This window comes from Tyto alba, unplaced genomic scaffold (genome assembly GCF_018691265.1).
Source record: "Tyto alba isolate M040663 unplaced genomic scaffold, T.alba_DEE_v4.0 Super-Scaffold_38, whole genome shotgun sequence".
Taxonomy (NCBI): domain Eukaryota; kingdom Metazoa; phylum Chordata; class Aves; order Strigiformes; family Tytonidae; genus Tyto; species Tyto alba.
In genome coordinates this window covers 29830463-29856034 of record NW_024881313.1, presented here as the reverse complement: position 1 = coordinate 29856034, position 25572 = coordinate 29830463, and the positions used below count along the sequence as shown (strand labels likewise).

At 41.6% G+C, this 25572-nt stretch overlaps 2 protein-coding genes across 9 annotated transcripts in view; one reads left to right on the top strand and one right to left on the bottom strand.

Annotated features, from left to right (window-relative positions):
• Nucleotides 1-230: 230 nt before the first annotated feature.
• IDI1 (isopentenyl-diphosphate delta isomerase 1) lies at nucleotides 231-6541 on the bottom strand. Of its 6 annotated transcripts, none has more exons than XM_042801835.1 (5): nucleotides 6376-6541; nucleotides 5571-5734; nucleotides 4480-4572; nucleotides 3006-3136; nucleotides 231-2123 (listed from the first exon to the last, which is right to left on the bottom strand). In XM_042801835.1, exons 2-5 carry the CDS (start codon nucleotides 5710-5712, stop codon nucleotides 1806-1808), a joined length of 684 nt encoding a protein of 227 aa, XP_042657769.1. In that variant the 5' UTR covers nucleotides 5713-5734; nucleotides 6376-6541; the 3' UTR covers nucleotides 231-1805. The 6 variants fall into 6 exon arrangements, with proteins under 6 accessions (XP_042657769.1, XP_042657765.1, XP_042657766.1 ...); XM_042801831.1 differs by having other exon boundaries at nucleotides 6386-6541; XM_042801832.1 differs by having other exon boundaries at nucleotides 5571-5731; nucleotides 6386-6541.
• Nucleotides 6542-12508: 5967 nt separating this feature from the next.
• WDR37 (WD repeat domain 37) overlaps nucleotides 12509-25572 on the top strand; it is a 48440-nt gene continuing 35376 nt past the window's right edge. Inside the window, exons 1-3 of one of the 3 annotated variants that reach the window (XM_032982673.2) lie at nucleotides 12509-12642; nucleotides 18078-18109; nucleotides 21942-22119. In XM_032982673.2, coding sequence (XP_032838564.2) covers nucleotides 21982-22119 — 138 coding nt within the window. In that variant the 5' untranslated portion in view covers nucleotides 12509-12642; nucleotides 18078-18109; nucleotides 21942-21981. Of the gene's footprint in view, nucleotides 12643-18077; nucleotides 18110-21653; nucleotides 21689-21941; nucleotides 22120-25572 lie in introns of those variants that run through there. The other 2 variants (XM_032982675.2, XM_032982676.2) reach the window with 2 other exon arrangements.

The window sequence follows — 25572 nt, the reverse complement described above, 5'->3', positions numbered from 1 at the left end:
CTTTCAGCATCCTTATGCACATTATTTCTACTTCAGAATCAGCTTTGTCAGCTATTGCTCCAAGATGGCCATTTGAACTAGAAAAGTAGAACTTTGTTAAAATAAATCTATGCCCTGCTACCCCCCATCATACTGCTTCAGTGACGTTTACTAGGTATGTTGTTTACAGTGTAGTAATGTCAGAGATTATTCTCCATGTAGCTCAAAGTCTGGAAAGAAAACAACGGTCAAAGGTTTTAGGTTACGTATTTTAATCATAATCTTAAGATAATATTTTCTTTAAAAAGTATTTTAAGTATTTGCAAAGTACTCTATTGTGTTACTTAGGTAATGTGGCTGATGGCACTGAATTCAGCAGAGCTGTTACACTGCATCGCTATTCCCTCACCCCCTATTATTTGCTTCAAGACAATACATCAGGTCGGGTCAACATACAACAAATTGGCTCTAAAACCTTTAAGTGTTGAACCTAAGAGGTGCTGGCAGAGAGAAGCTTCAGTGCTGCAGTCACAACTGGGATGAGATTGGAAAAACTCAGTTTTACCTCGAAACCAGACACAGACTAGTTACAACCATTGCAGTTTACATGCAAGGAGGAGTATGAAAAACATCCTATTTCACCAAGACACCTGGGAGAAGATAACTTAAGAAATCAAGGTTGAGTAGTCTGCTAACAGAAGAAATCAAGCCTTTGGGGAAGCAGAACTTTAATTCACATTGGGATACCCTTGATTATTATTTATTAAAAAAGCCTTCCATTTGACTCTTGTTACTAGCAAAATCAAAAAAGCTCAGCTCTTGCACTCTGGCAGAATTTCTGATTAACTGAAATTAAGAGTTGGAGTAAGCTTGTAAATTGTCAGTCTTCAGTTTTGGAGTTCAAGGGGTTTGAGTTTTTCAGGACTTTGAAAAAACTATTAAAGTAGATGTTGCAGGGAAAAAACCCTTGTATCAAAATACCTTTGTTTTTCAGAAGATAAAGAACCATTAATGTACGTCTCCAAATCTGGACAGGCTACTTGCTATATTAGATAGGTACCATTTATAGTTGGTATTATTACCCATTATTTTTCACTTGGAGATGTCCAGTACTTGGTCATCAACTAACCAGAAAAGGGTGGTGGGGAGAAAACCCCAAGCCAAACCCCTAACGTTTATTATCTAAAGCTGTGACACATACTGCAGCACTTCAAAGTGAAACTCAGTCCACACCGACAGTCTCACTGCTTAACATTTACGTGGTTACTTATAGGTTAAATATAATAGTAGCTGAAGAGATTTGCTTTCTGCAATTAAAATCATTCCAATTACTTTTAATTAAATTGTTTCCTCAGGCAACTAATCTTCTCAACATCAATGCAGAACTCAAATTCTTTTGTAATCACTATTTTAGAAGGCGTAGTCATGTATAGCTGGGAACGTACCAGTTCTATCGGCTGAGCTGGGCTGGAGGCCCCCAAACTCCCCTGCCAGCGTGTGCAGTTACACAAGGAAGTAAGAGCAAACGGGGCACACACAGCCCGAGGATCTTTCATATCACACCAAGTAGTGGAGAAAGATGAACCCAGGGGATTTCTTCTGTTACCATTACCCATTTTTATGTGAGATTGAGCTTAACTCACCCAAAAGGAACAAGGCTGGGGGGAAGAGAGAAGAAAAAACAACCGCTATAACCACCTCGGTATAAAGTTATTTGTTAAATGTGCTCCAGGTGGACCAATTCTCTGCACTCAAGTCATGAGTGACCACAGTGTTAATGAGATGGCACATCATTGCTAGCCTCCAGCATCTTTTACCCCAGCCATTTACATTCGATGTATTTTTTCATGATCAACAAATTTGTTCAAGTTAGATAAGTTATCCCACCACTTAAAAAGAAAGCTCTCTGCAATGAGTTTAAACCATGGAGTAATCTTGATTTCATTCTTGGAGGCTTTGTCCAAGAGCTGCTTCAGTTCTTTCTGTGTCACGTAGCAGTAGCTTTGGATCTCATTAGGGTCAGGATTCAGCGTTACATCCTTCTGTACAAATAGGATATAGTCTATCTCATGTTCACCCCAGATCCCATCAGACTTGGCCTTGTAGTGAATTCGTGTCAGATAGGAGATTTCTTCTGGAGTTACCTACAACCAAAACACTCGTCAGAACCGGTGCCAAACCACAGCTGCACTGCTAGGCATTACAGAATTATCAGCGATTACCCTCTTCCTTAAAAATTAGTTTTCCCCCCAAGTGTACAATTGCAATATACTTTGTCACAATTACTATGAAAAAAATTTCTTATTGCACATTGATGACATGAATTGCACAGCATTTCTCTAGTCAGTCACCCTATGGTACTTTGAGGGGATTTCTTCTATAGAGTGTTTTAAATAATGTTTGCCAAACCTTAGTGCTTACTTACCGAAGCACTGACAAACACTTGCCTTTTACCTCCCAAGGCAGCTACTTAAAACCAAGGTCAGAGCTGTGTACTGACAGACCACACAGAACCCTGATCTATCAGGGATCTGTGCAAGTTGCAGACCAGGTAATTAATGCTGGGAACAACCTAACCATCGTGCTTCCCAGCAGCACACTGCTGCTCCTGTGTCCCGGTACAAAACGTGGAAAGAGATTTTCACCATGAGCATAATGCAGCCAGCTTCACCCCTGCTCTCTGTGCTCTCCCAAATTTCCACCAAAAAGGAAGGCACCAGAAGCAAGCTGGGTGGTTGTTCTGACAGAAACACTGAGTGCCCGGGCTACCCCGCTTCCCCTGGGGAGCTTGGGATTGCAGAGGGACTTGTACATGCACGCTGCCAGCGGCTCACAGCGAGGCTCTCCAAGTGCACCACTCGTACAGAACGTGGACGGCACTCTGCCCTCTCAGGTTGCCAACTCAGGTTGGCCTGAGTAAATTCGTGTTCAGGTTTCAGGCTGACCCTGTCTGCCAGACGCAGTTAAGTCTGTAAACTGGCAAACAGTTGCAAGAGCTACTGTTTGTTTCTCCTGCCTTCCTTTACCTGCTCCATGGGAATTCCTAACTCTGCCTTCAGTCGTCTCTGTGCGGCTCGCCGAACACCGATGGCATTATTTTCTTCCAGTTCTAGTGGATGGCTTAGAGGATGACTGCAACAAGTGTTGGTAAAACAATCTGCAAGAGGTTTGTATCAGTACATTTTTGACACGTATAAAGTATTTGGGGAAAAAAACACAAAACAAAACAAAACACCAAAAAACCCCCAGAGACATAGGACAGTTATGAACACATCACAGCTTTGTTTCTCTTTTGCAAAGAAGGGTCAGAAAGGAAGGAGATTTTCACCTCTTATTTTTCTTTACATATTTTGCACCAGGATTTGCCTCTACTGAGTTCTACTTTGCAGTTTAGTGTTTGATACACATTAAGACATGCACTCTCATACCCAAGATAACGTCTACTTAGAGACCCAGTTTATGAAGTCCTTGTTTAGCCTGCAAACACGAATTACAATTACTTTTGGGAGTTTATATGCAACAGAATATTGGAAACATTCCCAGAGCTTCAAGACCAGCTGACAGTAAGTAGAAGTAAATAAAAGGTTTATGCTTGTTTTTAAGGGACAGACCCTCTATACTCTGTTTAAAATATATTAATAATTACTTCTCAGTTATGTAGAATAAATGTGATTGGCCAACCTTTTATGTGTAAAAGTCTAGCTCAAAATCATCTAAAGTAGAGTCAGATTACCTACAAACTACACTGGAGCATTTTGGTTAGTTAGTAGTCAAGGAAAAGATTAAAAAACAATCTCTAAAGTAAAGATTTCTTTGGAAGGAAAAAAAGGTCTTTATTCCTCAAGTTGAAGAGGGTTAGAAACACTTGAATTTGTTTTCCATCCACACGTCTGAAGCAGACATGTTTCCTCCAACACGTCCTGTGTAAGCTAGCTTGCTTTCATTCCACTTCTTATTTTTATGCCTCTCCGTTTGCGTTTGTTAGCAATAGTTCAGGAGTCTTCAAAAATCATGCACTATATAGTTTGGCCACAGTGTCTCATTTCTTCTATAGTTAAAAAGGTGTTAAGACATGCACAGATAAAAGTCTGCAGATCTCACTGAAGCACAATGCAACCGCTTCCAAGTGGCGGGGCCCTGCTGTACAGCCCCTGTGTGTCCTCACCAGTGGAATGAGAACCCTCTCCACAGCTACCAGAGCAATTGCTTCAACTCCACCATGTCTTGCAGCAGAGGAGGTAAACAACACACAGTATGCACTTGCATAAACACGATCAAACACGTCAGGGACAACCAATAAGCTAGCATTCCCATTATCTTACTTCATCTGTGAAATAAGTACATCTTGAACTCTTTAAAGTATCTAGAAGTATCTCCTCTCCAAAGGAGTAAAGTCTAAAACCTCAGAATGAGTTACACTTCAGGATTAGACTGGCATATTCTTTTCAATATTGATTTAAATAAAAGATTAAGATAAATACAATGTATTTCAGTACTGACCTGGAAATGTAATTTTTGCATTTGACCTCTGCTGCAGCAACAGTTTATTTTCTGTATTAAATAAGAAAACACTGAAGGCTCGGTGCAGTAAACCTAAAAATAAAAAGAAACCTCATAGAGCTATTGAACAGAGCAGAAAAAACATATGAAGACAGTTTAAGGGCTTAGAATGGCCTCATTTTTGGGTAATCTAATTTAAATTCCATGTATGTTAGAAAACAAGGATTTGATAAAAAACTCAGAGTTATTATTTAGGTTTGTATGTCAGCTTATGCAAAATGTTATGAAACTAGAAAAGTGCTAAGAACGACAGTGCAACACAGATGTTCTAAACTCATCAGTTCACCATTCTGAAGATGCACATTGGGGTGAGCTTCTTAAGAGGGCTCAGCATCCACAAATTTACTTTCAAAAAGAGATGACTCAAAATTTCATGCTGTTTTTCAGAAATTTTAAGACACTTCAGGACTTGTAAAAGTACAATGTAAATTAGGCTCCCTGAAACCCAGTACAATCGCTGTTTTCTACACCTTTTGAGTTTGTTATTCCTCACTCTTCAGGAAGATGCTTCCCCTGAGTACAGAAAAGGAGGTCACAAACTACTACGAGAAATTCATGAATCTGATCAACCTCAAATACAACCCACAATCAATTAGAATGACAACAACAACAAAACCTTTCCTGTTAGTAGTATCTGAAGTAGAACTGTGTGTGAACTACTTAAAAATCAAAGTCTCTTCTACTTGAAAAGAACTCAGAAAAGAAGCAAGTGGCATACTTCAGAAAAAGCTACACAGAAACAGGTATCTAAAGTAGGAAAACAATACTATTTTACCATCAATGTATGATGCAAAAATATTTATCAAGACATACAGCTTACCTCCACAATCACAGATCTCTCTCTTTTGCTACTGCCTCCAACTGCATGCTTCTCCATATTGCAATAATTTTAAAATTAGATATTGTAAGCTGAGAGGAAGTACTTGCTCTGGTTTGATCACACTCTCCTGAGATTCAGGCTTTAATTTCATCAAATTTCTGAAAATACTCAATCAACTTAATGGTTCAATTAGAAGGTAAGCAAGACGCACCTTTATCAATGTTTTCATTCAAGTGACAGTTTTTCTTGGTATCTGCTCCAATCTTCTTATCATCTTCATCGATAAGGATGCACATCTCTGCCAAGAGCTGCACCTGCTGCTCGTCCAGGTGATCTGTGTTTACCTCAGGCATTGTGATGGTAGCACACGTTCTGCTGACAAGAACAACAAAGGGGAGAGTCATTCAGCAATACTAACATCTCTCAGGTTCTGAGCAGTGTGAGAAATAACCCACTGGCTAGGTTTTCCGAGATGCTGTAAATTGCGCACCGATTGTATTTGGGGGGGGGGGGGGGGGGATTCACCTGCTTTTACATTTCTGAAATTTAATATCCACAGTACGAATCACATGCAACGTTCGGTAGGTGCTTCAGAGATTTCTTGTTTCTCTGACAGCCCACGCAGACGCTGCTGCAGGACAGCCGCGCCAAACCGAACACTTAGACAGGCAGTATAGGAAATCCAGCCGCACATTCCACCCCGCCAAACCCCACGGCCCCTCAGTTCCGCGCGTTGCCGCTGCGTTACACTTACAATGCCGGACACCATGTGTACGAGTATTTTGGGGTTTGTTTTTTTTTTTTTTTTTTCGCCCCCATCAATAAGAGCTAAGCAGCAAGGCTTCGTTGGCCATGACGCGCAGCCCGAGACTGTTCCAGAACACCCCCAGACCCCGTGCTGGCGGCCCCAGCCCCGCTGCCTCAGCCCGCCGTGGGTGCGCTCCGCTCCGCTCCCCCCGCAGGCCCCTTCCCCTCCGCGGGGGCGGCCGGTCGCCGCTCCGCTCCCCTCACCTCACCTCCCCTCACCTCTCGGCCCGGGCGTTCCCCCCGCAGCAGCCGGCGGCGGACAGGAGCGGCTGGCGGCGGCCCCACGCGCGATGGCGGCGGCAGCACCGCCCCCGCGGGGCCGCGGGCACGGCCCGGCGCAGCACGCGCCACATCGCCCGTCGCCCCGCCGCCGCCAATGGCAGTGCCCCCGAGCACCGACGTCACCGCATCGCCCGATCGCCCCACCGCGGCACGGGCTGCCCGGGGGGCGGGACTAACGATGACGGGGGGGGGAAAGGCGTCGGGCGCAGCCAACCGCAGCACAGCTAGGTGGAGGCGCGGACCAATACGGGGAGGGGATAGCGGCGATCTTAGCCAATGGGAGCGGGGGAGCCGCGTCAGGCGGCGGCCCCGCCCAGCGGGGAACAGCCATTTCTGGCGGGCTGGGCGGGGGGTTCTGCGGCCGCTCCCGCTGTCAGGTGCCGCGGAGGCCGCAGCGAGGGCCGGTGGCCGCGGCGGGGCAGGCAGCCGGGCGGGCTCGGCAGCCGGGCGGGCTCGCCAGGCTGGGGCGCTGGGTGCGGGCAGGGCAGGAGAGCGGCCTCCAGGCCTTCACCTGGGGAGCGAACTGCGTGGTGTTAGTACGTAGTGCTGCTGGAACTCGCAAGGGTGAAAGGCGCCTTCGTCCTCTCTTCGGAGGTTCGAGTGTTTCTAGCATTAAGCAGTGCTGCTTGTCTTTTCACCCACCCGTGAGCACCAGAGGGCCAGCTCCTACAACTGTGACTTGTGTTTGTGGTGAACGTTTCCTGGTTTGAATTTCTGATCGGTTCTGGGAGCTTCTTTCAGGCAGATGCCTTAACGGGGAGACTGTAGAGTTGCAGGGCTTTTGGCAGTCTGTAGCACATTTAATCCTGGACTTCTTAATTTGCTTCAAAGTAGTATTCCTTGAATTAAAGAAGTTAGGTGCGTGCCATACAGACTGCAGCCTGTGGCACTCAGAGGTGGGGAACACTGGCCCAATTGTCTCCCCGCCTTCACTGGCAGCTACAGTTTGTAGAAAACAGTTGCTCTGTTAGTCAAGCTCTGAAATTGCCTAACTCATTAAGTTCTTAAGGGACAGAGGAAGAAGCAGACAGTTTCTGGATAGGAATCAAGTGTAGGCAAGATGAACTGCCCAGATAGGGTGGTTCTAGATAAGCAAGTAGCCAGCGTAAAGGCCCAGGAACTTCAATACTAGCCTCTGGTGAAACTTCACCACAGTTGAGTACCTTCTGAGCAAGACCTCTTTTGCTGGTTTATTGGCTGTCCACAGATTTCGATTTATGATTAGATTCCATAAAAGCCTGCAAGTGACATTTCACATGTTTTGGAGGCATCGCCTCTCAGCTTATGTTCCACCATTTCAGTCCGGTTTATTTTGATTTTTCCTGTGAACAGGACAGATGGCTTTTCATTTAGAGATACCATTGGCAGAATGAAATGTTCAAATTGACAGTTAATATCTTACAAGGGGGGTATCTTACAGGGGTTGCCCTGTGCAGAGCTTGAAACCATCAGAGGGCCAAAAGTAAAAAAAAAAAAATTTGCCAGCTGCTGCATATTCCTTTAACTATAAAAACCACAACATAATATGACTATGTTGTGTTATTCATAATTAATATTACATTTGTAATATATTAATCACAAAAATATTAATAATAATTAATATGCACTCTCCGGACTGGAATATACACACATTACTTTTTATCTGGAGTCACTGTTTAGCATGAAAACACAGCAGACGGAGATTGAGCTTTGTAGAAATAATGAGAACATCCTTCACCATATCAATCACTTTTTTTAGATGAAAGAAGTCTGTCAAATTTTTCTTCTATCATTCTGCTAATGTAACCAAGCACAAGCTACACATCTATCAGAAATACTCTTAACTACTGAGATGGACATACAAACCAGCACTTTGTATGAAGAGAACGGAGTTAACAACCAACCCTCCTGAGAGTGAAGCTCTGTTGGAATAGAAACTTCTACCCTAAAACACAGAGATGGGCTCTGTACAAGGGGCACCGCCGATGTAGGACATACACCAGTAGGCAGATGTACACAGTGATGTTTAGGCTACAGAGCAGGGTGCTACCAGAAAAATATCCCTACAGATAATGGAGAAAAGAGAAGATTTTTTTTTTCCTAATAATAACTACTGAGAACTTCTATACAGGCAATCTAGAACCTGACTGTCAGAAACCACCATAGTTCTGGTCTTGTGCAGACAAACAAAGCACATCACCTGGAGCAATGCTGGTGAGCACCATGTCTGACAACAAGTCCTGGTGGATAATGAGAGGATAAAAAGCGGCCAAAAAGGATGAGGGAGACAAAATAAACCCTTTTCATAAAACAGACAAAGGAGACACCTCCCAAGTCTTTAACTAGAGACACTTTCAGGATCAGGTAATTTATGTCACCTGTATCACCTCTCCTCTGGCTTCCCTCCAGACTTGCCCTGTACCTTCAAAGAAGCTATTTTTGTTGAAAACTAAACATTCTAATTTTTGTAATGGTATGCATTTCACTGAAACCTCAGAACTTTTACTCCACCCTACATAAACAGAAGCATGCAGGAAGTGACATACACGTTCTGTTGAGACTTGATTTAATTTATACATCTCCTGAAGTCTGATGACTGTTTCCAAACACTCTGCTAAGAAGGGAAAAGCAGTTTCTTGTCACCAATGAGAAGTCTCTCATTTCACCTGAAAATCCAACCAGCTGCATATCACTGACAGAATTTTGCTCTCTACTAAGGGAAGTGCAACCCCCACCAAACTGGAGAAAAGCATCTTAATTCTCCAGCAAGTTAAATGAGAAGACAGTAAACCACAGGATGAGGTAAATGCGGAACAAACCTGGGGAATCTGACCCCTGTTGAGAACACATAGACTCTTGAGACATGCCTCTCCTCAGTTTTTAGCTTTGCCATGGAAAAGGTTTTTTTTTCACACCTGCCACATCCAACCTGCCTCTTTTTAAGGTTCATTTGTTCTAATGTTTAAGAATTCCAGTACACCTTTCTCAGCTATAGAGCTATCCTTGTTCCTGGTCTCCCTGAAGAATCCCTCTTGGAAGTCTACTCCTGCCCTGGAGTCATAGCTCTTCAGAAAACATTTGTCTAAGTGATCCTCTTATGTGCAGAACAAACAACAGCCTGCGTTTTATCTGAATTGGGAGGTAAATACCTCCCAGTCCTAACTAATCTGCTGTTGTTCACTTGACCCTTCTTTCTTAAAAGGCCTATTTCAGGAAAGTGGGTTGGCTTCAGCTTGCTTCAGAGAAGACAGATGGCTTTGTAGTAAAAATGTAATACATGTATGCTAAATATATAAGTAGGATGTATTTGCATTTAGTTTTGCTACCTCAAGCATTGTGGAAAGAGTGGTATGATGGACAGTTTCCAAGTGTTTTTGTACAGCATAAGGTGATGATTAATGATATAGGAAACCTCTCGTTTAGGAAGGAGTTATTAGGTTTCCTATATGAAGGAAGAAATAATCCTTGAGTCCTTTTCTCCCTCAGATCTGCTTTTCTTTTTTCTTTCTTTTGAACTCTGGACAGGAGGCTCTGCCTTTCCCTGCTATATCTGCAGGTTTGGAAAAATCTTAATTTGGGAGATTCAGCTATAATTCTTTTCTGTTGCTGGTTTCCTAAGCCTTGTATCTTGTCTTCTCAAGTCCAGGCACGGGTGCAGAAGTAGGTGTGGAAGGTGACGTCCAGGACAACCTAACTTTTGCCACTCTGTTTACTGTAATGCCTATTAAAAAACTCCTTAGCTGTTGATAAGATGCTAACTAGTACTGCCCTGTTTCCCTAGGCTCCTGTATTGCTATATATGTCTGTTTTAAAACAGGTGGTTTGTGAAAAGAACGTGCCATCTTTAATTCTGCACTTGCTCCTATACATAACATAGAGCCTGCTACTCTTGTAGTGCCGTGACAAAACCAAACCAGTGATAGGGCTAGTGACAACAGTCCACTTGCTGTTCTTTTCTTGTGAAAAAGCTACTGCATCCATACAAGGCCTGTTAATTTTTAGGTCAGAGTCACCCTGTATCAAGGAAAAAGTTTTTTAAGCCCCTGTCTCCTTATTGCAGTATTTTGCATTTCTTTAGGAAAAAAAATGATCATCTCTGTATTGGCCCCTGCTGCTAGAGAGTGAGCTGCTCCAGAGGGTAAGAAAGTTGCCGCATGTTTTTCCAGGGAAATCTCAAATGTGGGTCCTTGTGCTCTCACTGAACATTTTTCTTCCTTCATACTTGTAGCTAAAATGGTTATGGTACAATAGAGTTATATTAGGATGAAGTAATTTTGATAGGAATAATGAGGCTTAAAAAAATGTTTACTTAGGAACTGAACAGCTGAGGACATGAGGTGTGACTTGGCTAAGATGGTGTTGTGGTTTAAAGCCGGCTGGCAGCCAAACACCACACAGCCGCCCGCTCACCCTCCCAGTCCTGGGGGATGGAGAAGAGAATTGGAGGTGTAAAGATAAGGAGACTAGTAGGTTGAGATAAAAACAATTTCATAATTTAAATAAAATAACAATGATAGTAATAATAGAATATACAAATGGTGATGTACAATGTGATTGCTCACCACCCACCGACCAATGCCCAGCCTGTTCCTGCGTAGTCATCCCAGAGGAGGGAGAATCCTGAAACTGCAATCCCAGAAGTGAGAGTGAGCTTCCCAATCAACCCTCATCTATATACTGAGCATGACGTTACATGATATGGAATATTCCATTGGCAAATGTGGGTCCGGTGCTCTGGCCGTGCTCGCTGCTGGCTTCTCATGCACCTGCGTATAGGCAGGACATGGAAAGTTGAAAAGTCCTTGATTTCTTAGTGACAATTAAAAACATCAGTATCAACATTCTCATACCAAATCCCATACTGAATCCAAAACACAGCACTATTCTAGCTACTAAGAAGAAAAAATAGCCAAAACCAGGACAGAAGGCTGAGATAACTGCATCAACTACATAGAAAATACAAAGCATCCAACAGTGGCATTTGGTCAGGTTGTGTTCAGGCTTCTTCCCAGGCTACTCTGTTCTACCTCTTGCCCATCTTTTGCTTGTTCTGCCTCCCCCCTTTTCCTCTTCTTAAAGCCATTCTGCTATTCATTTTGCTCCCTTCCTTTCTCCTTTTGGTGGCTTTGAAGAAGGGAATAGGCTAAAATTATGGTAAATTCTCAAACTAGTTAGGCTGGTTATCTTGCAGAATGACCTCCAGTGATGAAAAAGATGCTAGTAAATAGGTAAAACTATTTTTGTCAGTGTTAACAGAGCTGCAATTAAAAACGTGACTGCACAGAAGGAAGCAGAAAAGAAGAGGAAGCTGGGAAGCACATGAAAAGAAAATGTAGTATTTTCAGCCCTCACTTGGAGGCACATATTATTCTGGCCTTTTCACAGACCTCTTCTGAGGCAGCTAGATAATCTAAAGGATGACAGAAAATAATTAGGCAAAGGCCTCTTTTGACTTATGCAATCTGCTACAATGAATTTTAGGTGAAGGTTTCCTCTAAGTGTTAATCAGGAAAGGAATTAATCACATTTCAATTATGCGTTGTAAGCTTCAAAGTGAACAGCCTACTTGCAGAATGTAGTGGTTAGCTTTGATTCAGTGTTTCTGCCATATCGTCTGCATATGCAGTAGGAAAAGCCCGGATTCGGTTACTCCCCAGCCATTCTATATTAAAAAGTCCGAACTTCCAGCGGTGCTTCGGTGAAGTTTCACCTCGCTTGTCGGTCCACAGTGGTCCACCCGTCAGGATGAGACGCACCTCGGCCTTTTAAATGTCAGGATTAAGCTGACGCGCGGGAGGCTGCAGGCCGACCCGGGGAGCGCGGGGGATGCTACAGCCGCCATTTGCCCGCGGCCGCACCACCGGTTTGCCGCGGGTGGCGGGCCCGCCTCCGTGGCCGCACAGGCAGGGCTGTGGGCACCGGCCGGGGCGCTCAGGTACCGATCTGCCCGCGCTGACCCTGTCCCACCCCACAGGGGCCGAGCGGTCCGCCCGGGCCCGGCGCCATCGCTGCGAGCGGGGGCCGGGCGCCGCTTCCGCCCGCCGCCGGATGTCGCCGCCAGGGCTGCCCGGCGGAGAGGCGCGTCGCTGCCGGAGCGCGGCGCCGGGCTGCTTGCTGCTGCCCCTCCCGCCTTCCTCCTCCTCCTCCTCCTCCTCCTCCTCCTCCTCCTCCTCCTCCTTCCCCCCGCCGTCTGCAGCCCCGGCTGTGGCTGACAGGTGAGTGCGGGGGACCGCGGCGCACCCCCCCGCCCCAGCCCCGCTCCCCTTAGCGGGGCGCAGACCCTCCGCCATCTTCCCGCCCGGCGAGACCCCCCCCCCCCCCCCCCCCACCGCCGCCGCCGGCAGCGGCTCCCCCGAGGGGCAGCGGGCCCGGCGCGGCGCGGCCCGGCCCGGCGGGGGCCGCGGGGAGAGGGAAGGGCCGGGGCGGAGGTGTGGGGGGAAGCGCGGGGCAGCGGGCACTGCCTGCGCGGTGCTGCCGCCTCGCCAGGCCCGTGGCGTAAAGCGGGACTCCTGCATCGGCACCCACTCCCAGCCCGTCCTGTGCCGGTTTATTTCCGCGTGAAATGACTTGTACGTTCTTTCTTAAAAACCGAAATAACCGAAAATAGGTCCTTTTTCCTGTTCTCCTCTTTTTTTTTTTTTTTTTTTTTTTTTTTTAACGCTCGCTGTGGGGATGGTTCCAGGTCTGCAGACAGTGAAACTGAGGGTGCTTGCTGAGGAGACTGCTCGCTAACTTTGTTGGTGTGCTACAGCATATCCTAAGGACAAGCCAAGTGTAGTACCTCCTTAGTTTATAGATTGAGTTCAGATCCTCTGACACACGTATGAATGGAGTAAAAATCAAAAACCCAGATTCCCCTGAAGTGGGGCACAGCTGCACGAGGGAGGGAAATGCTGTCTGTGGTGGGATGGGGTAGATGTGGCATTTGGCAGCTGGAGGATGACTTGGAACTGTCCCAGATGGGTAAAAGTTATGTCTGTAAAGAGCCATTTGCAGTATTTCTCTTTTCCTGAGCTAAAACTGGTGAAAACAAATTTGAAGGAAGAATTAACATGCTTAGTATAGTCAGAGGTGGAGTAGATGTTAGGCTTCAGTTGTAGAAGGAAATTAAATAAAAAGATTTTGCTGATGCAAAGACAAGGAAAACTTTTTCAGGTTAAGCCTTGAACTGTTGTTCAAGGACATCTTGGTGTTTGTGAGAAAAGAGAAACTTCTACGTGTGTTTATATTCCTCTTGTTACATCTTTCAGCTTGTTAGAGATTGTTTCATTACAACGTTTTAAAGTGTGCTTTCTATAACAGTAATTTGTGGAAGTTATATAAAGAACTGGTGGAACAGCTTCTTTGAAGTGATTCAGTGTTATTGAGTACACCTTGAAATCATACAAATGTCTATTGTTCAGGCACCCATTTTGCAACATCACAGCAGTATCGTTCTCCTTAAGGAAATTTCTGAAACTGTTTTCCAAGCAAGGCTGCTGTTGATGTTTCTTATGTGATATTTTTGAAAGCAGGCTGGTAACCTCAAGAATGCTCAAGTGTGTTTTCTAATGGGTAGTTTACATTAGATAAGATCTTGTGTGTCGTGTGTCAGTCCTAACTTCTTGTAATAATTTTAAATGGAGCTTTGTGTGTTGGGCAATTATTTTAAGAAAAGGTGCCTACACCAAATATTAGAATTGAAGGTAGAGGTCACCTAGTTTTTTTTTTGTTTGTTTGTTTTTAAATGCCAGTTGATTATGTGTACATTTCTCCCTAAACTAGGTTTATCATGTTAAATCTAAAGGTAACTTTCTAAGGTGAGACTGTCTTTCCAATGTAGGCATGCTGTTCTACCATCTTTCTTTTAAATTTAAAGTCTGTTTTAAATTTAAAGGTTGTTTAAAGGATGGGGTCTCTTGTATGAACTGAAATGCTTGAGAGTGTTGGTATGGTCACGGGAGAAATACTGTGAATGTGGTGATAGTGTCTTAAAAAAAGAGCTTACTTCTACAAAATCCAATAATTGCAAGCCAGAACTAGTATGTGTCAAATAAGGAGAAGTTAAGTAGTATTGCATGTTATACACTTGAGAAGAGATTGGGATCACTTTATGTCATAGAATTTTTAAGTCTTGGGGCTAAGACTAGTAGCTTGTCTTGTGAGGGGCTTGTTCTGGAGGCCTTTGCTTCAAACCTCTGTGGGGAGAGCGTGCTAGTCCTCTATGCATGACTGCTGAGGAATGAGCAAGAATGAGGGTGATCTTCTTACAAGACAGTGATTTGTTATTTTCCTGTCCTTGAGTAATATCTGCTGACTATTTTGAGACTGTTTTAGTGTTTCAAGATGATAGGACTGGGTACTTGCAGTGCTGTTACATGTACTGTTGGAAGATTTGATAGTTCTCTGTGGTAGGCCATATGAGGAAATGCTTCAGGAATGTGCTATACAAACGTTATTTATTGGTGCTTCAGAAAAGCTTGCTAAGTGTGTTATAGTTAATGTTAAAGTTGCTTGCTTTTGTTGATGTCTTAAGCAGTAAAAAATCCTAATTTATTAGCAAGTAATACATTCCCAAATGAAAAGCAATGATACTAGAGGTCACTTTGCTTGCATAAAAGCCTAATAGGTACTTATTACAGATGTACTAGATAAATTGATAAATACTGTTTGTTTAGAGACTAGCACAATAAGATTCTGGCCTCTGAATGGGGTGCAGTGCTTCCTTAAACACCTGGTTAAACCACCTTTGCTCTTGAACTTCCTGAGGATTCCTCATCCTCAGGACTTGTATTTGCATACCAGTGGATGCGTGTAGACTACTAGGCTATTAGGGATTTGCTAATAGAGGGATGAGAGCTAAAATGTCTGTGAAACAGCTGAGGAAATAGAGTAGCCTTCAAACATATTATAGGATTTTACCACCAGTAAGGAATTTAGCAGGACCTGATGCTGTCTGTTGAACAATAAAGTCAGCTAATCAATACCTATTCATAAAACAAGGTACAATATATATTTATAGGTAACTGGTGTTAAATATAAGACTATATTGTACCATGTACCATTTAAACTGGTCAAAATAGTAAGCACCCTCAGCGAGCGTAGGTGGCACAGATCTCAAAGGAAAGTTGTATGCTTTCAGGACATCAGCAATTTCACCTAACAGGCCTTGGTCTGACAATTATTAGTGGACCCAGGCAGATTTCTTCTATATTGTAACTAAAAATCATCCAAGTTTGATAATTATTGCTGTTTAATATTAGTTAAAATAAGTCTATAGTTGAGAATATAATTTCTTGCCTTTGTAGACCACTTGGCAGGCTAGGTCTGCACTGCATTTTGGTGTGATTGCAGCATTTGCTGACATAGTTGAATTAGCAAGATCAAAGCTTGCTTGCAGCAAAACTGAGCTGGCTTACACTTGGATGTTGGTGTTAGAGCATTGCTTGGAGTAGGTACTTACTAATGTGATAAAGCTTTTATTGCTGATTTCCAGCTGTATAACATACTTAAAATTCATTGGTGCAGCTTCTTTACTATGCTTTCTGTTGAAGGAAGGTTGTCACATTTTCAGTGGTGGATGCTTTTTCCTTTTACATTTCAAGGAACATCCGGTTTTGTTTGGAAGTATGCTGCACTAAATTTACAAAAAAAAAAAAAAATGTTGTAATGCTCGAGTAGATTTCATAAGGTTTGAGCACACTTATCACTGGTTCTAGCATCATCTGTGATGATCAGGAATGGTTTTGTTTCCTAAATATTTATCTTTAGCAGAACAGCTAGTCTTACAAAGAAGTCTGTTCAGCCTGATCTTTCTCAGGTGTGCTGTATTCTTGGAGCTTGCACTGAATTAATGGCACTTGAATGTACAACATCCTTGAAAAATACTGTTCACTGAAGACCTCAAAATGGAACTTTTACTCCTTTAAATTTGATTTCTTTGCATATTAATAAAGATTGTAGTGGCGTACGTTGATACTTTAATTCCCTTAACTCATGAATAATGCTGTCAAACCGAGTTACGTGTAATTAAGAACTTGTTAACTGTAAGCATTCTCCTGTCTTTCCTCTTTCCCTCCCCGCTTTGTGAAAAAAAACATACAAAAATAAGAAACCCTTGTTAATTTGCATCTTTGTATCTTAAGGTTTTAATGTTGCACAGGACAATAATTACTATTGTAAAAAGCCTTTGTTTCTTATATAGTATACACTGAACTTTTGTTCTAAACAATGTTTGAAAACGAGAAATCTGAGACTTAAGAGATTTCAGATCACACAAAAATACAGTAAAATTGCTTCCATGGTGTGTGTGTTTTAATTATTTTTTAAAATTTATTTACATAATCCTTTATATAGTAAGAATTATTATTGTTAAACTCTGAACAAAATGGAGTGGGGAGATCTCGGGTAAGATATGTTGCTGAAACTTCCTGATACTTTCCCTTTACAGACTTGTGTGTTGTCTTGAATGAACAAAAAAGGAAATGCAATACCGTGGCCATTCTGTCTGTGCTCTGACACTTCTGAAAACAAATTTTCTCGCTGGCTTCAGCAGCATGTATACCCCAGGAATTCTTTCCTTTCAGCAGTCTGTTCTGTGTTCAAGAGTACCAGTAGGCAAGTAGAATTAGTTGATTGCTGCAGTCAATTTTTAAGTCTAGTAAGACCAGTGTGTACACTTTTGTTTGGTGACATTTCTCTGTTGTAGTGAATAAAACAGTAATTGTTTACACATCTGCTCTTTACTGTTATTCTGATGAAATATTTCCTGTGACTGAGTACATGGTAACATCTGTTACAGAAAGGTAGGTGGCAGAACTTTAATTTAACACACTGTGAAATATGCTGTGAGTTTAATTAAACAGTATAACTGAAATACCAAAGTATCTTTGCATTAAGAAGGTAGTAATCACCTGTGGCCTAGATGTTCTCTAGGACATCTTTTTCTCTCCTACTTCTGCTGATTGACTTTGTCAGAAATTCATTTGGTACTGTTCTCTTGAGGGTTTGACAGATCATTGTGTGAAGAACACTATGCAGATGTAGCATTTTCCAAAGCAATTGAGCAGAATAGCTCAATATGTCTCATAAGCCACTTTTGAATAATACAGTACTGTGAACTACCACCCTTAAAGAATATAGTTTAGTAATACAATACTCTTCTCCCTTCTCTGTGTTTTTGTGTTGTTTTGTTGTTTTTTTTTTTTTTTTCTTCCTTTTTCCTCAGAAAGTACTTTTGTTCAGCTTTTTTAACTCTTGATGGCTAATTTTTAGTTTTTGTGAGTTCAGCTTCATTTGGTTTAGGAAACAAGAGTCCCATACTTCCTAGTGATTTTTTTTTACAGTATTATTACTAAGTAGAAGGAAAGTGAATTTAGTGAACTTATCTTTTCAGAACCCATTTGTAACACTCAAAAGTTATGATTAACTACATCTGACTAACAATATATAATGGGTTGTTTTGAAGCCTTTTTTTTTTCTACTTCGTGTGACTGAGATTTGGTGCTTAGCCTTGATTTGTGTTGATGTTTTCCCTCACCTCCCCTTTCCTGTCATCTGGTGTGTTCTAACTGCAAAAGTTAGTTTTCACTAATCAAAAATGTGAAAGACTTTGACTGGTTTGTATACTACTGACTGTTTCACTAATCAATATTTAATATGGTTTTCATAGGATATGTAACATGACACTGATATTCTGGACAGGTAATTTTCATTGTTTGAAAACCTTATGTAATAAGGGGAATCAGGTGACTGCTAGAAATGAGCACCTTATTTATTTATTTCGTTTTTAAAGCATCATATTGCCAAGGATCTGTTTTGTGAAAACTACTCTTGAAAAACTCAGCTTCTTACTGTTGTAATTAGCATCAAAATAGTTCTGAAGTTGCCAAAATGAAGTTAATATTTAAAGGGACACTGTCACTTTTTTAAAACTGAATTTACATCCTGGTTCTAAAAACTCCTTAGTTATCGCTCCCTTACTGAAAGCTGTTAAGGCTATTTGGTGGAATTCAGGACAGCATTAAAGGCAGTGCAGCTAGTCCCCCCTCAGCTTCTCCCTCCTATCCTCTGTATGCACATGCCTGCTTGTCGCCTCTTGGGTTGCAGCTTTGCTATGGCTGTGTGCACCCTCTTGCAGAGCCTGGGCACGGGCGTGCATGCTTGCTCTCTCCGGGACAGTGCATGAGTGATGTGGTCATGCTGGTGCATGAGGAGAGTGCAATTACTGTCGGTGACACTGGCTGCAGGTGAAGTGCTGCTACCAAATAGATACAATAACGGAGGTGTTCCTTACCTAATCTTCCCTGTTTGCTTATGAGCTGTGAAAGTAGAAACTTTTGTGTAGTTAATGTGAGAATTTCACTATGTGAAAATGTAATCTTATGTGTTTGACTGTGTCCCTTTAAATTCTACCTGCTAGAATGTATAGCTGCCAAATCTGTACCTGTTGGTAGTGAGTGGTGCAGTTGATTTGCTTGAGGGGAAGGGATACCATCCAGAGGGACCTTGACAGGCTTGAGGAGTGGGGCCCGTGCAAACCCCTTGAAGTTCAACAATGCCAAGTGCAAGGTCCTGCACCTTGGGTTAGTGCAATCCCCAATATCAATACAGACTGGAGGATGAAGGGGTAGAGAGCAGCCCTGTGGAGGAGGCCTTTGGGATACTGGGGGATGGAAAGTTGGACGTCAGACAGCAATGTGTGCTCGCAGCTCAGGAAGCTAGTCGTAGCCACTGGTACAAGAAAGACATGGAGCTGCTAGAGCAGGTCCAGAGAAGGGCCATAAAAATGATTGGAGAGATGGAACACCTCTCTTGTGAAGAAAGGCTGAGAGAGATGGGGTTGTTTAGCCTGGAAAAGAGGAGTCTTTGGAGAGACCCTATTGTGGCCTTTCAATACTTAAAGGGGGATTACAAGAAAGATGGAGAGAGACATTTTACCAGGGCCTGTGGTGACAGGACAAGGGGTAATGGTTTTAAACTAAAAGATGATTGATATAGATTAGATCTAAGGAAGAATTTTTTTATGATGAGGGTAGTGACACACTGTAGCAGGTTGTCCAGAGAGGCTGTAGATGTCCCATCTCTGGAAACATTCAAGGCCAGGTTGGATGGGGCTCTGAGCAACCTGATCTGGTTGAAGATCTTTCTGCTCATTGTGGCGGGGTTGGAAGGGACCTTTCCAAGTCATCCAGTCCAACCCAAACCGCTCTATGATTTTATGAAGCAATCCAGAAAAGGGTATTTCTTTGTAAAGTCCTCTAAAATAAAGTCGCTCGGCAACAGAGGGCAAATTAAATAATTATTTAAAATAATGCCTGGTAAGTCATAAACTGTATTAATATCTCTGTGTATATCTACAGCTCAGGAGCCATATCTGGAAGGAATTAGAAATTAGATTTTTTTTTCACAGAGCTTAAGTGAAACAGTGTTAATTGATTTATGTGACTATATGTAACTGTGTATGTATAGCTATAAAACTGTTTAATGCATCTATGTGTGTGCACAGTTTGGTGCTTCAGGCCTTAAAAAGCAATCCTGAACACTGAAGAAACCAGTAAACTGAAAACTGTTAAAAGAGTGGTTCCCAAGAGAGATAGGAAGGAGGGTGGAAGAGAGGAGGGTATACGTGTGTTTGGGATCTGATCATGTTTTGAAAAGAAACATAAATGTGATGAGCACTGAAAACCTGTTCCTAATGCTTGACCATATGTCCAAGAACAGGAAGATACTTTGTGAAGCCCAGAAAATTGGCAATAGCTTCTTTATGGGATGGGCTTTTTTAAATTTCAGCCCTGTCTTAATATGGTAGAGGAATCTAGCCACATTGAAAACAGAAATCTAGTCAAACAAGATGCTACCCAGGGGTAGTTCTTTTTCTTCCTTCATCTTTATCTCAAGAATATAGCTAATTAGTTACCACTGATTAATCACACATAAAAAGCTCTGATGGGATTAGGTGCAGGGGAGGACTGTGCTGACTCCGGAGGAGATGAACAAAATCATTTCAGTGCAATACAGGATACTGGTGCAACCTGAATTTCAGATTCACTATGGAATTGGTGTCAGGTTACTGGAAGGTGGGTGTTCCAAAAGCTAATTAAAATACCAGTTTTTTTCATGAGAAAATTTGAGGATGGGTGGACATCAAAACCTTAACTATATATCTAGTGTTGTTTTGATATAAATTTATATATTTTCATTTTGTGTTACAAAAAACAAAGCAAATTTAAAGCTGCTCTTATTCATGTGTGTTTAGTAAGGTATGCTTTTCCTTGGCTTTATGATATGTTAAAAAGGTGAAAATACCCTGTCAAAACCACGTAACTGGTTAGTGTCTAGTCTTGTTAATAGTGTTGGTGCTCATTCCTAGCTTGAGATCTAGTGTGTTGGCGGATCTTAAATTGGAAGTGGCCCTGGGTTTGGTTTAAATTTTCTCTGATCAACTTATTTAAAAGGAAGCTCAGTTGCCTTGTTAGCTTTGCCAACTCTGCTCTCCTATTTCTCTACGGACTATTGCAGCTATTTAAGTTGTAATTGTTTCAGAAATTATTTATGCTGGAGAATGAATTTTTATTTTGTTCTCAATGTTTATGATTGAAAAATTTTGAGTGATCAATCCCAAAACATTTGAAATGTTTATCAACTGGTACTCCATTAAACTAAAACCAATTTCTGTTGAATATCAGGTTAAAAAAAAAATAAAATCCAGTAATTAAATGTTTGTAAAAAAATAAGATTTTGACAGTGAAGAACATATTCTCCACGTTTATGCAAGAAATCAAACATAATTTGATTTTTCTTAAACAGGGGAACGCAGTAGATCATGCATGGTAATATTAATTGGTGATACTGTCAGGTGTTTTTAGGGCTATTAAAATGCATATTTGGCTTTAACAAGCTGACAGAAATCAACAATCACAACAGCCTGGTAAGTCAGGTACACTTTCACTCTTCTCATAACTTCACGGTCACTTTTACTAGCAAGAAAGTGAAACCATGAGCTGTCAAAAATGGTGGAAAGTAGTTGTCAGAGCTTCTGTCATTAAAATTAATTTCTGCTTATATGAACAGGCACATCTATCAAATTTTGTATACTAACACTTAATGTTGCATAATACATTTTTACCCTGACAGTGTCCCTAAATTATCATGTCTGTTTGCTTTCATTTTCCAGCTGGGTTTTAATTTTGCATGCATTTCAGTGAAATATAGTATGCATAATAGTTGTTTCCTGGAAGCATTTTGGGGCTGTCTCTGCTAGTGTTCTCCAAAATGAGCAAGGTAGTGGCATTTATTTTCCTTTTGTGGAGGTTTGTTAGCTAATGAATAACTAATGCAGAGTGATTCCGCTGTATTTAGGTATATGTGGTTTTTAACTTAATGTTGTTTGAAGAATAGCTGTAAGTTATCCCTTCTTTGTAATAACCCAAACAACTACAAAATTGAATAGAACTAAATCTTTGTATTTTGAGAAAAATTTTAAACTCTGGTTAGCTTGGCAAAGCAATTTGTAACGTGTAATGGTTGTCCTTAGTTTATCATAGGAGCCTCTGTGAAGCTGTTTTTTTGAAGTAATGCCAATAGAAAGTGGAAGTTGTGCATCTGCTCGCCAAGCAAAACAGAAACGTAAATCGCACAGTCTTTCAATCAGAAGAACCAACAGTTCTGAGCAAGAACGGACAGGACTGCAGAGAGACATGTTGGAAGGGCAGGTAAGATAATGCACTGCTGCTTGGGTAACTTCTGCAACTTTTTTATGAGGAGTGTTTTCTATGTGAGGAAATTAAGTAAACTTAGGTAATGAAATATGTCCAGTAAAGCTGCAGGAACATCAGATTTCCTTGTTTGTAAGTGCTGGCTGTCTTTAGAGACTGTTCACGTGGATGTTGACAGTGTTGAGGTTGTATTCAGGCCTGTGGAGCTTTTTATCAGCTTTTGTATATTCTTACATGAATGATAAAGCCATGAAGAAATACAAAGAAACAGCTTATTTGTTTTGCTGCCTCCCCCCTGGCCCTCCCTTTCCCCCAAAAGCTGAAGGTTGATTCTTAATTTTGTAAGTTTGAACTTGGAATAGTAGCAACCCAGCAATATGCATAAACTAAAACATTTGTTATTATGACTGACAGGGAAGGTATTATTGGTAACGCAGTTCTGCATTCCTTTCCATGAAGTAAACAAGTACTGTCTGCCTGACAGAGGCATGAGCTAACAAATTTTTGTTTGTGGTGGGTTTTGTTTGATGTTTTTGTTTGTTTTTTATTTTGGCTCAAATGAAGGTGTCATCTTCTGTGTATTAAAGTTAAGGGAAAGAACAACAACCACAAACTTCTGTAATTTTCTTAATCATGTCTGTCTGTGTAGTGGATGCAATCTGGAGCCACTTGGAGTGTTTCCCATAATATTAGGTTTAACTGTAGGTCAGGGTCCTATAGGGAGTGTTTGAAGCAGCACTACCAAAGATAAGCAAATATGTTTGAAAATAATTTATTGTCAAATTGACTACACAGTGTTAATGACTACACAGTGTTAATGTGGGCCTGGCAAAGATGATGCAAAACTTGATTTTTATCGGAGAGGTGGTTTGAAATATTAATAGGGCTTGGCTGCAAGCAACTGCACTTTCTGGACTCTGCAGATACTCTGAAGGGAAAACCTTGTGTTTTCTTAGTGTTGTGACATTTAATTTTTTTTTTTAATCTATTATTCAATAAATTACAGAATTAGTTTTCTGGGGACTAACAGAGCCCAAGTTGGTGCTTCTAGTCATCTAGAAGTTGGAGAATATGAGTACTTGGATAGAAAACTGTTCATACATTTGGACTGTTGCAGCCTTCAGGAAAGACATGGATGGCAGCTGAGAGGTCAAGGCATGCTGTCACTTCTGTGTAGTAAACCAAAATTTTAATGTTTTAGTATTTCTTATCAGACTCTATAAGTGTATTATACTATAATATGCAAATGTTTTATGGATCATCTTATTTAATTTTGTTGACCTTTAACCTTGAACAGCTGGTGCCAGATTCTAAGGAGTAGAGAGTATTAATGCCTCTTCACAGTGGAGCTGTAAACCACATAAGCTCTAGATAAGTACTTTTGCAGATAAACAGATAACATTATTACATAGTATTTTAATAAGCTAATTTAAATAATGCCAACTTTACTCTCTTTAAAGGAAGTGGATGTGTTTTACTATGCTGGCTGCTTTTGGACAGGTTTAGATTTGCTTATGCTTTCAGGCTCTGAGAAGTGGATTGAAAACCTTTCCTACATCTCCATTTCTGTTTCAAAAGTTATAGGGTAACTTAGTTTCTTATGTAACCTTGCTGCATGGAATTGTTGGATAATTGAATTGGAAGTAATTCTTCTAACTTCAGTGTTTCTCTTACTAGTGTTTCATTTGTGTAGTATTCTTGTTTAATCAATTTTGCTTCAAGTTGGTTTCAGTCGGGATCCGTTTCATGTTCTGGTTGACGGAGTGCATGAACAAAACTCCATCCCTCTCAAGGGAGGGGCAGATGAAGATGCAGAAAGGAGCGTCCTAGGGGGGCGTACGGAGCACAGCACGGGGCCGGCGCTTACTGTGGCGGTGAAACCGAGTGGCGTGGCGGCTGCCGGCGTGTCGTGCTCTCCTCTAAAACTGACGTTCAGAAGTAATTTGGGAGGTGGGGGCCGCGGCCGGCTTTGCCGCTGGTTTCCGCGGGCGCTGGGCGGGGCCGCGCGGGCTCGGCGGCGGGCGCGTGCTGCCCCCTGGCGGCGGCGGGCGGTGCCTCAGAGGGGCACTCGAAACTGGGCGGGAGCCGGGCTCCCCTGCCGGCAACGAGTCCTCTGCTTCCAGGCTTGAAATAGCGGTTTGTCGGTTTGTGCTGTGGCAGAAGCTGGCTCCATCTTCGTGTTGTTTTGTGTGGGGTTTTTTTTTTTTTTTTTCTTCTCGTAGCTGCTGATTTCAGGCTTTTGAAATGACATACTTCTTTGTTTAAAAAAAGTCGATGATGCTGATGGGCGTGTTCCCTGTACACTCAATAGATGAACATCGATATGTTGATAATATGTTATACATGATACCATATCAATTTCACTTTGAAATTTGGTAACTTGTTTCCTTGCATACATATTTCTCAGTTTTTGAATATAGCTGCATTATTTACAGGTTTGTCCAGTAATAGGATGGTGTCTTACTGAGTTTTGAGGTGATGGGTTAGATGCACTACAAAGGAGTAGTTGAGTTTTTTCATTGTTATGGTAAGGCTAAGTTAAGTGGAAGCTTCTTTTAAAAAAGTTCATAGCTGGCTACCTAGATAAATAATAAGTGCAGTAAACCAATTTACATACTGTGGTCCACAAGCAGCTAAAAAATTGACCAGGTCTAGTAGAATTTATTTATGTAGTGAGCAAGGATGGTTCATCCTTTGATCCATACTTATAGTGGTTTAATTGGTTATAGTTATTAAACTAATGACAGTATTTTCTCCTTTCTAATTTGGCATTTTTTAGCAGCATCCTGTGCTTTAAAGATGTTTGTTAGTACTAGGTTCTCAGTGTACTGTAGTCAGTTGTCTTCTGCTTTACTCGCTGTCTGCTCAACAGTGTTTGATAACAGAATCACTGGTATAGTGAGAACCTTGACTCCCGACAGAAAACAGTACTTACTTGTTTTGGATATGCTATGCATTTGTCCACGGAAAATACAGTGCTGATCTTTGTTTTATAGGGAGATGAATAGAATTTAAACAACTTGCCAACAGAAACTTGTGGTCAAGCTGTGTATTGAGCTCAGATCATATAAATCTCCTGTTAGTAGTTTTATTATATACTTGGTTTTGTGTCTCAGAATTGCTATGTTGATTACGATGAAAAAAAAACAAAACAAAACAACAAAACAAGTTGTCCTCTGTGAATTTGCTTCAAAATACTTTCTGTGAAGAGGAGGTCCTTCGATAATATATGAGGAGGGAAGGATTAAAAATTTCAGTTTCCTTCATACTTAGTTATGGTTAATGGCAAATGTAGGTCTATATAAAAAATATATTTAAAAGGTTAGTTTGTCTCAAGCTTGGTAATAAGGTGCTTTGTGATGACAACTTCCTAACCTAATGCGAAGTCAACTTCTAAATTACTTTGTCAACCAAAGTTATTCTTTCTTCTTGAACTGGAAGCACCTTGCC

Coding starts and splice junctions, on each gene's coding strand:
- IDI1 (XM_042801831.1), bottom strand. CDS start 6,519: ATGTGGCGCGTGCTGCGCCGGGCCGTGCCCGCGGCCCCGCGGGGGCGG. Junction 4,573..5,570: donor GAATGAAAACATTGATAAAG/GTGCGTCTTGCT, acceptor TTTTATTTTTAG/GTTTACTGCACCGAGCCTTC. Junction 2,124..3,005: donor TAGGAATTCCCATGGAGCAG/GTAAAGGAAGGC, acceptor TTTTGGTTGTAG/GTAACTCCAGAAGAAATCTC.